Source organism: Sorghum bicolor, chromosome 3, assembly GCF_000003195.3.
Source record: "Sorghum bicolor cultivar BTx623 chromosome 3, Sorghum_bicolor_NCBIv3, whole genome shotgun sequence".
Taxonomy (NCBI): domain Eukaryota; kingdom Viridiplantae; phylum Streptophyta; class Magnoliopsida; order Poales; family Poaceae; genus Sorghum; species Sorghum bicolor.
Window position 1 is genome coordinate 13,553,658 of NC_012872.2, and position 13,512 is coordinate 13,567,169.

Here is a 13,512-nt window from a genome sequence, read left to right on the forward strand (position 1 = left end):
CACCAACAATAATTTAGGTTAGCGATGAGCGACAACTATCGCTCATCACTCTTCTGTGTAACCAATGGCCAAGAGAGGCCTGTCACCAATTATCAGAATACCACGTAGTAAGTTACGGCTGGTCGTCCAATCGTAATTAACATGTACGATATCACTAACCTATCATAATGTTTCTCTCAAATTGGTTACCTGTTATTTTTATACATCATTAGTGGCATGTCTATTTCTTTATCCCTCACTAAGACATAACCCCTTAGCGGTGTTGATTTTGCATGTTTCTTGACCACATCCTGAAGGAGAGTAAACTTCTACCAGTTTAAAGCCAACTAAGCACGATTATTCATCCTGAACCTCAAGTAGTAATCAAGTAAGGCTAACCACTATAAGGTGGGAGTTTAACTAACTTTAATGAGGTCAATATGGTTGTTTAAACATCCTTACCACGAAGTGCAACAAAGTAATGTAAACGTGAACAATGAGTATCCAAAATAAGGTTCAATAAGTAGTGGTACCCACCTATCATGATGTTCGAGTGATCTCATAAGATTATAATTGCTTAAATCGTTCCTTTCTTTCGTACTATACCTGCAAGAGAGGTGACATGGATAGAGTTGAGAAAGCTTTTAAAGAAATGATGCTTTGGGAAGATTGAGAGGGTTGATCCTTGTGATCTAGAGATACAAGCATGCTAGGTGATTTGAGGGTCAACTAGTATTGCCATAGGATAAAGGTAGGTCTAGGTTAAGGTGGATAAGGGCCTAGGTTAAAGGGTACCGGTAGAAAAATATTCAGTGCACATGTTGCCCCGCATGTCATGGCTTTGACAAAGAGTCCTCGTATCCACACCCATGCAGGCAACCATGCAAAAACCTTTACATGGTTATTGTATCTGGAGGTACAAGATTATTGCATCAATCTATATAACCATTCAAACACTATTCTTTTCAGATCAATGCATCTACTCAGTCTGCATCCACTTATGCAGGATATACAATGCATCACTTTGAAAGCAACCAAACACAGCTGAAAGATCCTTGTTTGGTTTTGGTAATTGAGTGACAACTTAGGTGGACTAATAGTGTTTATGTGAGATACACAGGAGATTAGTCCACAGGTGATGATGTGATGATGGAGGAGCTCGTTGCATATGAGACATGACATGGAGTCATGTGACCAAGGTGGAGAAGATCAAGATGAGGCTTGGCTTGATGGACCGGTTGCAAGAGTGAAGGGCAAGTCAGATGCTTTGAAGCGAGGGACCGCGTGTGACGGTGAAGCTTGAGCAAGACTTGGCGCCGATGGACCGAGGCAATGGTGAAGAGCAAGTGAGGTCAAGATCGATGATCCATTTATGCTCTGGAGGCAAATAGACTCAGCATGGAAGGCAGCACAAAGATTGTAGAAATCATGCTTCACAATTGGCCAACACTTTTTCAGGAATTCATTATTGAAACCATCTGGTCCAGGAGACTTGTCCAGAGGTAAGTTTCTGACAACATCATCAATTTCCTGGTGAGAAAAGGGCAGTTCCAAACAACTAAGATCAAAATTCTGATGAAGCAAAGAATCCAGATCAAATTGCATTCCTTCATAGCATGAAGAGCCCAATCTTTCTTTGAAATCACACCATATGAGATTAGCTTTGGCATCATGATTATACAACAGAATCCTAGACTGATCACTTAGGCTGGCAATGGAATTTTTTCTGTGCTTGATAGTAGCAATAGAATGGAAAAAATTTGTACCTTCATCCCCCAACTTGACCCACTTGATAGTCCCTCTTTGCTTCCAGAAAAGCTTCTGCTGGTGGAGAAGAGAAGATAATTTGCCATTGAGGATTACCCTACAGTTCCATTCTTCAATCGTCAAATCTCTCCATTCCTCAATAAGGTCAATAAGAGAGATAACTGCCTCAATGTTAAGGATAGTGCCTTTCAGCCTGGAAAGCTTGGACTGCCAAGATCTGAGAGCCACTCTAAGAGCCTTAAATTTTGCGGTAATAAGCTTAGCAGGATCAGACTGGGGGAACTCACCATTCCAAATTTGACTGACCAGGGGGAGAAAGGAATCATGGAGCATCCAAAAATTCTCAACTCTGAAAATATTACTTTTTGGAATGCTAGACTGAATATCAACCACAAGAGGCCAATGGTCTGATACTTCCATAACAAGGGAGTGAGCAGAAGTATTTGGATAAGAGGCAGTCCAACATTGTGAGGTAAAAAACCAGTCAATTTTCTCTAGCAAGGGGGGGGGGTTGTTTGTTGGTCCAAGTAATTTTTTTTCCCTGCAGAGGAATCTCAACCACCCCAATAGCACTCAAAGCATCATTGAACCTGAGCATGTCCAGAGCATTCCCACCAGGCCTATTTCTGTTTTCAGGGCGCCTGATAAGGTTGAAATCTCCCAGAAGCAACCATTCCACATCATCAGGCATCTGAAAATTACCAAGCCAATCTAGGAAAGCAATCTTACCCACAGGATCGCAGGGACCATAAACTGAAGTGAGAACCCAAGAATCATTATTCAGGGTCGAGGAGAACTCAACAGAAATGGAGAACTGATTTTGAAAAGCACAGTCCCAGCAAAAGAGGAGGATTTCCAGGACACCAAGATGCCTCCTGAGCTGCCAACAGATGGCAGAAAGCAGAAGTCATCAAAACTTCCAGGACAGAAGTTTCTAATATAGGATAAATCAAAAACTTCTCTTTTTATCTCCTGGATGCTAACAATATCACAATTACATTCCACAATCTTATTTCTAAGAGATTCCCACTTGCTCTCAGCATTAATACCCCTAATATTCCAACACAGCACCTTCCAAGCCCTTTTAGAATTTATAAAATCCATGAAACCATAAGGGATAATAAAAAGCACAACACTGCATAACAGTAGTGCTACTAAACAAGTACTGGTGATTACAATCGCAGGCATGCTCATAGAGCAGCAAAGAGTTTGAAAGCTGAAAAAAAGAACCTAAGGCTCTAAAAGAAGGAAATAAAAGATAAATGTGGGGCCAAAAACCACCACCAGACAGGTACTTTGGAAAGCACTTCATATCTTCACTTCTTGGGGTCCTTCTCTTCTGGAGCAGCATCTTTAGATGCTGACTTCTTCTTGTTGGTCTTGCTCTTGGAGCCACCAGACTTCTTCTCAGTATCAGCCTTGGATACTTCAACATCTGCAGAGGGCTTTTTCACATGCTTGGCTCCAATGGGAGCTTCAGTCTTTCTTTTTTTCTTCAGAGCTTCATCTCCCACAAGGGCAATATCAACATCACAAAGGGAGGTGCAAATGTTTCTGATCACTTTGGGGGAGAGAGAAGGAGGAGCTGATTCACAGCCTAAGCACTGCTTCACCTTGCAGACAGAGGAATGGAAGCCTTTTTTATTATTCTGGATTCTAGGGCTCCTTCTGAGCTCACTCTCGACAAGGACAGGTTTACCTCTAGCCTTGCTTGGCTCCTGCTCAATAGGTGGTGCCTCTGAAGGATCCACATCAGTGACATCCTGCTCCAAGAGAGAGACATCCTGTTCCAGGTCAGACAGAGAGCAGATCATGAGCGTTGAACTGAGGGGGTACTTGTCAGGAATGGTAAAACCCACACTCTATGCAGCTGAAGTTCCCCCTTTAAAAGGAAGTTTCAATATCTATGCACCATGAAATTCAAGAGCAGGACCTGATGAATGAGGATGAACTTCAGCTGCATAGATATTGAAACTTCCGTTTTAAAGGGGGAATAAAATAATTTTTAATTTTGCACGTACGTATTGGCAACGTGCATATGGTCTTGTCAGTTCTGATTTTTTTATTTCACTATGGTAGTATTTTCGTTTTATTTGACAAGTAGTGTCTAATTATAGACTAATTAAATATAAAAGATTTATTTTGCGATTTACGGGTAAATTATGTAATTAATTTTTATTTTCGTATATATTTAATGTTTTATGTATGTACTCAAAGATTTAATGTGATGAGTAAAAAGTTTTTGGTTGGAAAAGTTCAAATACGGAGCGAACTGTCACGGCCATGCAATGCAATCATATGAACTATGACGACTCTGAGAAACATACGTATGACTGCATGCCTACTCGCGCTTACAGCGAAAAAAAACGATTGTCCGTAAAACAAATGAAAATGACACGGAACGAATTTTGTCAAAACCTGACCAGAAAAGATCAAATGCACTTCTGAACTTTTGCAGATCCGTCCACCACATCGATTTGCTAGAACTTTCAATCCCGTACGTAGAGATTGGCGGGGAGCCATCAGTGTATTTTATAATTATATTTAGTACGGGATCTTGACGTGTACTACTAGCCAGCAGGTCTCTTCAATATATCCAGTTACCAGGGGCCATGGGGGCCCTCATATCATGGAAATGGAATCTTCAACCGCAAAAAATTGGGTTCCAGCTCTAAAAAAATGAATAACCATGTACTACGTGTGCGTGCAATTGCAGTACACACAGCTCCATCAGCTTAACACCAAAGATAATGGAAGCTTGGCCAATGAGCAACAAGCGTCAAGCAATGATCGAGCATATATGCAGCCCCAAGAAACACGTCACCGGCCGAGAATTCTCCAACTACTTGCTCTCGCTTGCTTGGTGTTCACTGCTACATATATATATATGTGCTCATCATCAGTGCCCAATACTGTGTAGTGGGCCCATCTCATGGTATTAGGATCAACTGCAATTCATGGCTGAATATAGCACGGAATCATTCATGGCACTCGTATAGTCTGTTTCCTGATCCTGCCTCTGAAACGGAATAGACGCATATAGGACTTTAGTTGTTCTCCATATCACAGCCACAAGTTTTTTTTTTTTTTTTTGGCTCAGGCTTCGGTAGTCCGCTCATCTTTTTGCCCTTATATTCCTCTTACGATGGGTAGGCACCGATGTCCACATTGAGAACGAAATCAAACGCGCTCCAGGCAGAAGCCAACAAATGGCCGTAAAAAGCATGAGATTCATGAGGCATTTGTGTCCATTATTTCTTTGAGTTTTTCTTTTTCTTTTTTGAATCATTAGTTCTTTGGGTTTTCGTAGAACAGAACGCAACGGATGCAACCAACATGTCCCGATCGAACAAGTGCCTGCCAAGGCGCTCACTAAAGAATCTAGCTACTGGTACAGGTACAGTACCTAGTATATATTACTGTGTCTTGTATCGTAACATCATCGTGTTGCTGTTATATAAACAAAATTTACGTACATCTCACTATTACAAATTGTGTGCGCAAATCTAACCCGAATTGAAGAAACCAAATACATACTCCCACAATTATTACACACTTATATTTAGTGGGTAGAGTATATAACGTACTAATTAACCTACGTACTACCTACTATAGCGTTGCTGTCTGCATCATTCATGGTCCTCTAAAATAAATAGAGCCTTAATTGCCAAATCAACTCGACAAAGCATATTGAACTCTACATGTAATCTGAAAAAAATCCTCCCCAACTCCATCCATCCTCACATAAAAGTAAGAGCTTAATTACTACTAGATTCAGAAAATTTCACGCAACGGAAAGTATTCTAGCACTATTTTTTATGTTGAAGTGTTCTACCGCTATTTGTACTTGTATATGTACTACGCAGCAGTATTTGACGCGGTTCGTTAGTGAGAGATACCTAGGTCTTTTTGCTAGCTTCCTCACTAATTTGCCTTGAAAATTCTCTAGTCTCTTTTTTTTTTGGTGGTGGTGGGCAGGGGTTGGACTGCATATGTGGCAGAAAAAGATGGCTTATGACGCCAACGGACTGCATTTGTCACCAGCGGCCAGGACGGACTGCATTTGTGTTTCCGCCACCTGTGTGGCATCATGGCACGGTTCACCGCGTCCGCAGGCCGGTGCACGGCTACGCAGTGTCACCAGCGGCCAGGACGGACGGGGCCGGGGCCTGCTTTGCATTGGTCCGACGTGTCCGGCTCTCCACGTGACGACGTAGCTTTCTTTGCCTCCCGGGAGCAGCAACGTGCAGTGCCAGTGGGGCTCATCCATCAACTACTAATATATATACTAATAATCAAATGGATTAGGCCTCCTAGTTTAGGACCGCTGACGATGATGCATGCGTACGGGCAGAGCATGAGAATGGGTCGAGCTGGAGCGAGGAAGCGAGATGGCAACTCCGATCCCAACCCAGGCTCCTCCAGAAGCAATGCGTGGCCACTCATGACCCCACCGTGCCTCAGCTACTTGTAGTAAGGCATTGTTTAGTTCACTCCGAAATTTAAAAACTTTTCAAAATTTTTCGTCACATCAAATCTTGTATCACATGCATGAAACACTAAATATAGAAAAAAAATAAAAACTAATTACACAGTTTATTTGTAATTTACGAGACGAATCTTTTAAGCCTAGTTAGTTTATAATTGGACAATATTTACCTAAAAAAACGAAAATATTACAGTACCAAAAATCTAAAATCTTTTCGAAACTAAACGAGGCCTAATCTTACATTTGTATGCAAGCAGGCGGCGGCTTGGACGCCATCCATCTCGGCTTTTTGTTTATCCGTTCACTGTGCGCACGCGCTTCATGCACGCAATCTATTTATTTATCCCTTTTTCGAAATCCCTCTCTTGTCCAGTCCAAAAGGCCACGGTGATTCGTTGCCACGTCGTTTCTCTCTAATCATTCCACAACACGCTCGCTTCCTAAACTGCCCCCCGTGATGCGCTTTCACAGGTGTGTGTGTGTGTGTTTACGGTAATCTTCGCCGACCGAGCGGACGGGAAGACCCGCTCCCGTCGCGCCCGACGGAAACCTGGTGGGCCAGGTTGATGCTCCCCGCCCACGTCGGCGCCAGTATGGGCCTGGACGGTTTCCTCCTACCGCCCTGTGACGTAAAGCCCCGTTCCTCCGTTTCATCAGTAATAGTAATTAATACACAGAGAATAGAGGAAACAAGAAAACTGCTAGGCTCACCCATCTTTCAGCCAGTGACGGAGCCATAATTTAAAACTTAGGTATTTCTACTTTCACGTCATAAAAAAAAATCAAATTCTTAGATTTAAAATATAGTTAATAACACTGCAAAATCAGCAACTGTAAACCAATATTTGCTTTCTAGTTGAAAGGCTAATTTCTTTTACCTGTTTTGAGCTGAAATGTCCGAAAATACTATAGATTATAGCATTGTACATTTATATATATATATATATATATATATATATATATATATATATATATATATATATATATATATATATATATATATATATATATATATATATATATATATAAGTATATATACATATCTACATAAAAGTGTATCGCAATAGTTGGATATTCCCAGAAATACTGGAAAATACCCCTAAATCCGCCACTGCTTTCAGCTACACAAGATAAATCATACTTACTATTTCTCTCTGTTCTAAATTATAAGTTGATTTAATTTTTTGGTACACTAATTTTACTATCAATACATAGCAAAACCGATGTATCAAAAGAGTCAAAGTGACTTATAATTTAGAATGGAGGGAGTAGTAGAAATCTTGCCACAAGAGAAATAGAAACATAAGACCTATATGTTGCAAAAAGATAACTTAAACTGTTATGTGTGTGTATGTTGCATAGAGTGACCTTCGTACATAAAAAATTGAAGTATAGTGTAAACATACTACAAGCTAGCATGTGAATTGTCAACTTAGCAAACGTGGTAGATTTTTTGTTTTCAAAAAAATACAAAAATACCACAAGAGTTTAGGCTTACTTGTGATTACATTTGTAGAGAGTCCATAGAATCCTTGCAAATCACATATTCTAGTGGCTTCCACCACCGAAGTAAAACAGGTGATTGTGATGGTTGTGCGACAATTGAGATGCAACAATAGCTTGTGTAGTCAAGTTCCTCTATGTTAGGCAATGATACCGATCCCATTTTAGGGTGTCTGTAAGTAGGCAAAATTATAATCTAAATTTTGTAATTTTCACTAAGACGGACCAAGTACTATTTGCACAAAATTGAACTCCTTTTGGAATCAAATACAAAAAATCCAACTATTGACAAAACTTCAAATGAGTTAACAATGTTTGATTACCACACCACATGGTTTTTCTTTGGCAAGCTGATTGACAAACTCGTCTCTATTTTGCTAGATTTTTTTAAATGAAACTCTTTAACATTGTATTAGTATTGGCCGCGTCAAATTTGAAGAGGACTCTTAGAGAAAAGAACAAAGATATGAAGTATATATATTTGTGTCTAGAGTTTGTAGCCATTCGGTTAAGGTATATGGCTATTTGTTTGACCACCTAGCAAAACTAAACCATCTTTTGATTATATCTTATTGGATGTTTCGTTGGAATTGGTTCATTTTATCGACAACCACTATTTTTTAGCCACAGAACGTAGAAACGATCAACCAAACAAAGTAATCAAACCGAAGCGTCATTCATTGGCTTGGTGACTATTCATTTATTATTTATTGTGTGGCGGTACGAAGCTCTGGTGGACATAGCAGCAGCAAGCCCGCGTGGATTTGTCCCATTGTTTTTTTTTTGTTTAACAATACTCTATAGTTAATAGTCGTCGACAGAGGCTTTTGCGTGTGCGTTTACCAGTTGCCCATCCGGTTACATGTCACGGAACCTCAGGCTGAGGCCACGGAGAGAGCAAGCAAGCAAGCAACCGAAAAGGCTCTGCCTGCAACACAAGAGACAACAAGGGAAGAAGTAGACGACTGAGGCTAGAAGAAGAGCAGGACAGACAGGAGCTATAAGTACCCCGCCCCTTCCACCCTCTTCCTCCACCTCCTCTCCCTGCCTCATCCATCCATCCATCCGCCGTTCCGTTCCTCAGCTGGCCGGCCGGTTCCATCCATCCCAGAGAGCCCAGCTCGGTCGGCAGCTGCAGCAATCCGGCGAGACAGAGAGAGAGAGAGAGAGGCGATCCGAGAACCACTCTCGGCAACCCAATCCGGCGCGCGTGCGTTTGTGAATGGTGAACGGCGAGCCGGCGGGGGCGGAGTGCACGCGGGCGTCGCTGCTGGGGAGGTATGAGATCGGGCGGACCCTCGGGGAAGGCAACTTCGGCAAGGTGAAGTACGCGCGCCACATCGGCACCGGCGGCCACTTCGCCATCAAGATCCTCGACCGCAGCAAGATCCTCTCCCTCCGCATCGACGACCAGGTACCGCCGGTTTCGAATTTCAGTCCAGTCCTCCGCCGCCGCCGCGCCCGGCCGGCCGGTCGACCATCCTCCATTACTGACACACCAGCTTCCCTGCGCGGCGTTGGCAGATTAGGAGGGAGATCGGGACGCTCAAGCTGCTCAAGCACCCAAATGTCGTCCGCTTGCACGAGGTGCGTGGCGTGTGCGTGTGTCACACCAAACCTCAACCTCCTCCTGGTTCATTTCTTGCTGGATGCTTCTCCCTCCTGCTCTCCCAATTCTTTGTGTGAGACGCGTAGGGTCCGATCCTGTGGACTGCTATGATGACGCTAGAAATAATCTGACGATCGAACCTGCAGAGATTAGGCTAGCAAGTTGTACAAACTTGCAAGTAACGGAAAAAGTTTGGCTTTTACTTGGAACCAAGATAAGGATTAGCGGTTTTGCTTGCGCGGCCGGGATGAGATTCTTGCATTGCATCATAAACAAAACAAACAAATTTCTGCTCTGCTAGCTCTCGTCGCTTGCGTCTCAAATGCTGTTCACGCGGAAAACGCCGGCGGGAGCTTTGACCGCCGGCCGGTCGTCCTTCCATCGACGCCGCACGGCATCTCGCCGGAGTTTACTCCGGCCGCTAGCTCTGTGTTTGGTTCCATGCCCGGTCACGGTGGGGCATGATGCGCTTTCGCCTCGCCACACCGCCATAGATGCCTGTCTAGTCTAGTCTAGTCTAGTCTAGTTCACGGGCTCTTCGCCTCTGTGGGTTCCAAAGCAGAAAAAAAAAGAAGGCTCACGGGTTCCTTGAAATGAAAACTCATCAACAAAAAAAATTTGCAAGAAAACGATGCGATTTGCCCAGATTTTTTTTTGGGTGTGAAATTGCTTGTGGATTTGTGGTAGTAATAACAAGGAAAAAAAAGTTTGCTTTTTATTTTGTGGTGAAAACCATATGCATTTCAACAGAGACATTTCAAGCCTCACAGTCACAGTTCCGAATCCCAAGTGATCACATTGAAAGCGTCAGGCACGTCTCGTGTCTACTGATGAATGAATGAACAACCCGAGAGCCGGCCACGGCCGAATGGTTTCCGGTACCCACCCCACAGTAGCCACCAAGGGCCGGGCCCACCGGGCGGTACGCATATTCTATGCCTCTTGTGGGGCTACCGGTCGAGCCATGTGGCCGGCTCCCTGCTGGGCCCGCCACGTCGGCCTCACACGGTCCCGGTACATCTGGCCAGGCGGGTACTCTTGGGGCCATGCCTCGTGAGCTGGGTGCACCAAGTCACCCACACCGCGTGGGCCTTCTCGCGGACACTTGTCACGCGGGCCCCGCACACGTGTTCCACGGCCCCTTTGGCTCCTCTATCCCCCCAGGCCGCGGTCATCAACTCTGTGTGCCTTCCTGTGATCGATCTCTGGGCTCTCCAGAGCAGTCACTGGCTTGCAGCAACCACCAATCACCGTGCTCTAGACGAGAGAGCCGTGAACAGTTTGGGGGATTGATTGATGATTTAGAGGAGCAGGCTCAACAGCTCCCTCACCAAACGAAAGCCCTTTTTTTCACTACAAAACACTGGCATCGAGTACGTCTAGTACTACCAAAAGAAGCCTTGAGCATTCAGGGTAATAATAATTGTGATGAGGACCAAACGTCCAAACTGAACCGGGGAAAGAAAAGATGCAGGGAAAGAAGCTAAATTTGTCTGCCTGCAGCAATCGCTTAGTTGCTGAAAATATCAATAATTGTGTGACCTGTGTGAAACTGGAAGGAAAAAAAAAGGATCGGTGACTGATATTGGGATCAATTTCTCTCTGCAGGTTGCTGCTAGTAAAACAAAGATTTACATGGTGCTTGAGTTTGTTAATGGAGGCGAGCTCTTCGACAAGATTGTAAGCCACCAAAACTTCATCGTCAATACTGTTTGTTTGCATGTAAAACTAGTGCCTCATCTTTTTTAACGCTTTTTTTTTTCTGCTTCCATTTTAACTATCAAAGGCTATAAAGGGAAAACTGTCTGAACATGAGGGCAGGAGGCTTTTCCAGCAGCTAATTGATGGTGTCAGCTACTGCCATGATAAAGGTGTCTACCACAGAGACCTTAAGGTATTCACATATAATTGTTAATCTGTCGTTACATCCGCTTGTAGATGCCAGAAGTTGTTTATCAGTTGTTTCTCTTGCATTCATGTACTACTTGACAGCGTGGAACTCAAGTAGGGCTTTGATTCTTTTGTGACAGCAATTTTCTTCTTTATTCTACTATTACAGCCAGAGAATGTCCTTGTTGATAGGAAAGGCAACATCAAGATCTCTGACTTCGGCCTCAGTGCTCTACCTCAACATCTCGGGGTACGATGATATGATTTATTCAACTTTGTTCCGTGTATATAATTATTCTTCTGTATACATAATTTACCAAACAACATATCACAACTTTCAGAATGATGGACTTCTGCACACAACATGTGGCAGCCCCAATTACATAGCTCCTGAGGTAAAAACCGACAACATGCAGAAAGTAGTACGAAATAAGCAAAGTTCTTTCATTTCTCCTCTAGGTGCTAATTTGTGTGATAAATTATGCAGGTTTTGCAAAACAGAGGTTACGATGGCTCCTTGTCAGATATCTGGTCTTGTGGAGTAATTCTTTATGTGATGCTTGTTGGTTACCTTCCCTTTGATGATAGGAATCTTGTTGTTCTTTATCAGAAGGTTGGTATCACAAAATAAGCTCTGAAATTTTGCAATCTATAGAAGTTGAGAGACCATCTTGACAGTACCAAATTGCTCTGTTGGTATATAGATTTTCAAGGGAGACTGTCAGATCCCAAAGTGGCTCTCACCTGCCGCACAGGACCTTCTTAAAAGGATCCTTGAACCAAATCCAATGAAGAGGATCAACATCACAGGGATCAGAGAGCATGAGTGGTTCAAGAAGGACTATGTACCTGCTGTTCCATACGATGATGATGAAGATGTCCTTTCCGGTTCAGTTCTCTCAATAAAAGAGGTATATAAAGATAAAGTTAATTTTGAGAGGACATAGGAATAGGATAAACTACTCATTCTTTTGGTTTCATATTGAATAAAGCTGACTGTTGATTTCTTGTTCCTGAAGCAAATTGAAGAACCAGCACAAGAAAAGTGTACTCATATCAATGCTTTTCAGTTGATCGGAATGGCTTCTTCCCTTGATCTTTCTGGTTTATTTGAGGAAGAGGTTAGTGTTTATACATTTTCTTTTCATTGGTTCCCTATATTTGTATAGTTCAATTAACAGCACAACGTAGTATAGCCCACGCTTTTCTCTATAAATCGCATATAGCTCAGTCAACACTACCCCGATGAGCTTATCTGGATACCTGCACATTGAGAATTGAATGTTGATAAAAAAAGTGAGACATGGAAATCTACCTCACTTTTATGGTTCGTGTATTCATTGCAGGATGCAGCTCAAAGAAAGATTCGGTTCACTTCAACGCATCCACCCAAGGATTTATTCGACAAGATTGAGAGCGTTGCGATGGAGATGGGATTCGAAGTTCATAGGGGGGCAAGCAAGGTAGATAAGCATGTATTATAATCACCATAGCATAGTTTTATATAAATTGATAGGATAGCTGAACTAAACTAAAAGTCATGCTGTTTTGCAGCTCAAAGTCTTGAAGAATAGCAAATGTTCCAAGAAGTCCAGGAATCCGTCATCATTTTTGGTGTGCACTGAGGTAAAATGACACAGGACACCTTCCTTTTATTCTATACAATGCAGAAAAGAACATATATAAGTTGATCTTACAGTACAATTATGATCTTTCAGGTGTTTGAGCTTGGGCCATCATTATATGTTGTAGAACTTAGGAAATCCCATGGGGACTCTACATTGTATAGACAGGTAACGATGCACACCGAATATTACATTCTTTTGCCAGTTAAATTATTGCAGATGTATATGAAGTGCTGCATCTAAAAGTGCAATTCTGTTGAAATGTACCACAGCTGTGCGAGAGGCTCTCGGATGAGCTAGGGGCCTGCAAGACAGAGCAGATTATGAGGACTGAATCACTGAGTGACGATCTTTCGAGCCTCGATGGCGAAGCGTTCCCTCTATCTGGGTTCTGATCATTGCTTCCCTATGTGGTTTTGGGCAGAGGGGATGAGGAACATGCTCGTTCCTGATGCAATTCTAGATTAGGATCATGAATATAGTGTACAAAGCGAGCGGTGCAAATTAGCCACCAAGTTGAATATATATATATAATAATATAAGAAATGATATGTTGCATACTTTCTAATCTTTCTAAGTATTGCTAGATCAAATGTTCGTTTGAAGGTTACATCCAAATCAGAAGAATTGTCCTGGAGACCGTAAGCTGG

General features: G+C 42.6%; 1 protein-coding gene across 1 annotated transcript; it reads left to right on the plus strand.

The window, feature by feature from the left end:
• LOC8060301 (CBL-interacting protein kinase 1) lies at nt 8,704–13,464 on the plus strand. Its single transcript, XM_002455447.2, has 13 exons — nt 8,704–9,152; nt 9,263–9,325; nt 10,956–11,027; nt 11,134–11,241; nt 11,407–11,487; nt 11,579–11,632; nt 11,725–11,850; nt 11,942–12,148; nt 12,257–12,358; nt 12,584–12,700; nt 12,792–12,863; nt 12,956–13,030; nt 13,135–13,464. The coding sequence occupies exons 1-13, from the start codon at nt 8,961–8,963 to the stop codon at nt 13,255–13,257; spliced, it is 1,392 nt and encodes a 463-aa protein (XP_002455492.1). The 5' UTR covers nt 8,704–8,960; the 3' UTR covers nt 13,258–13,464.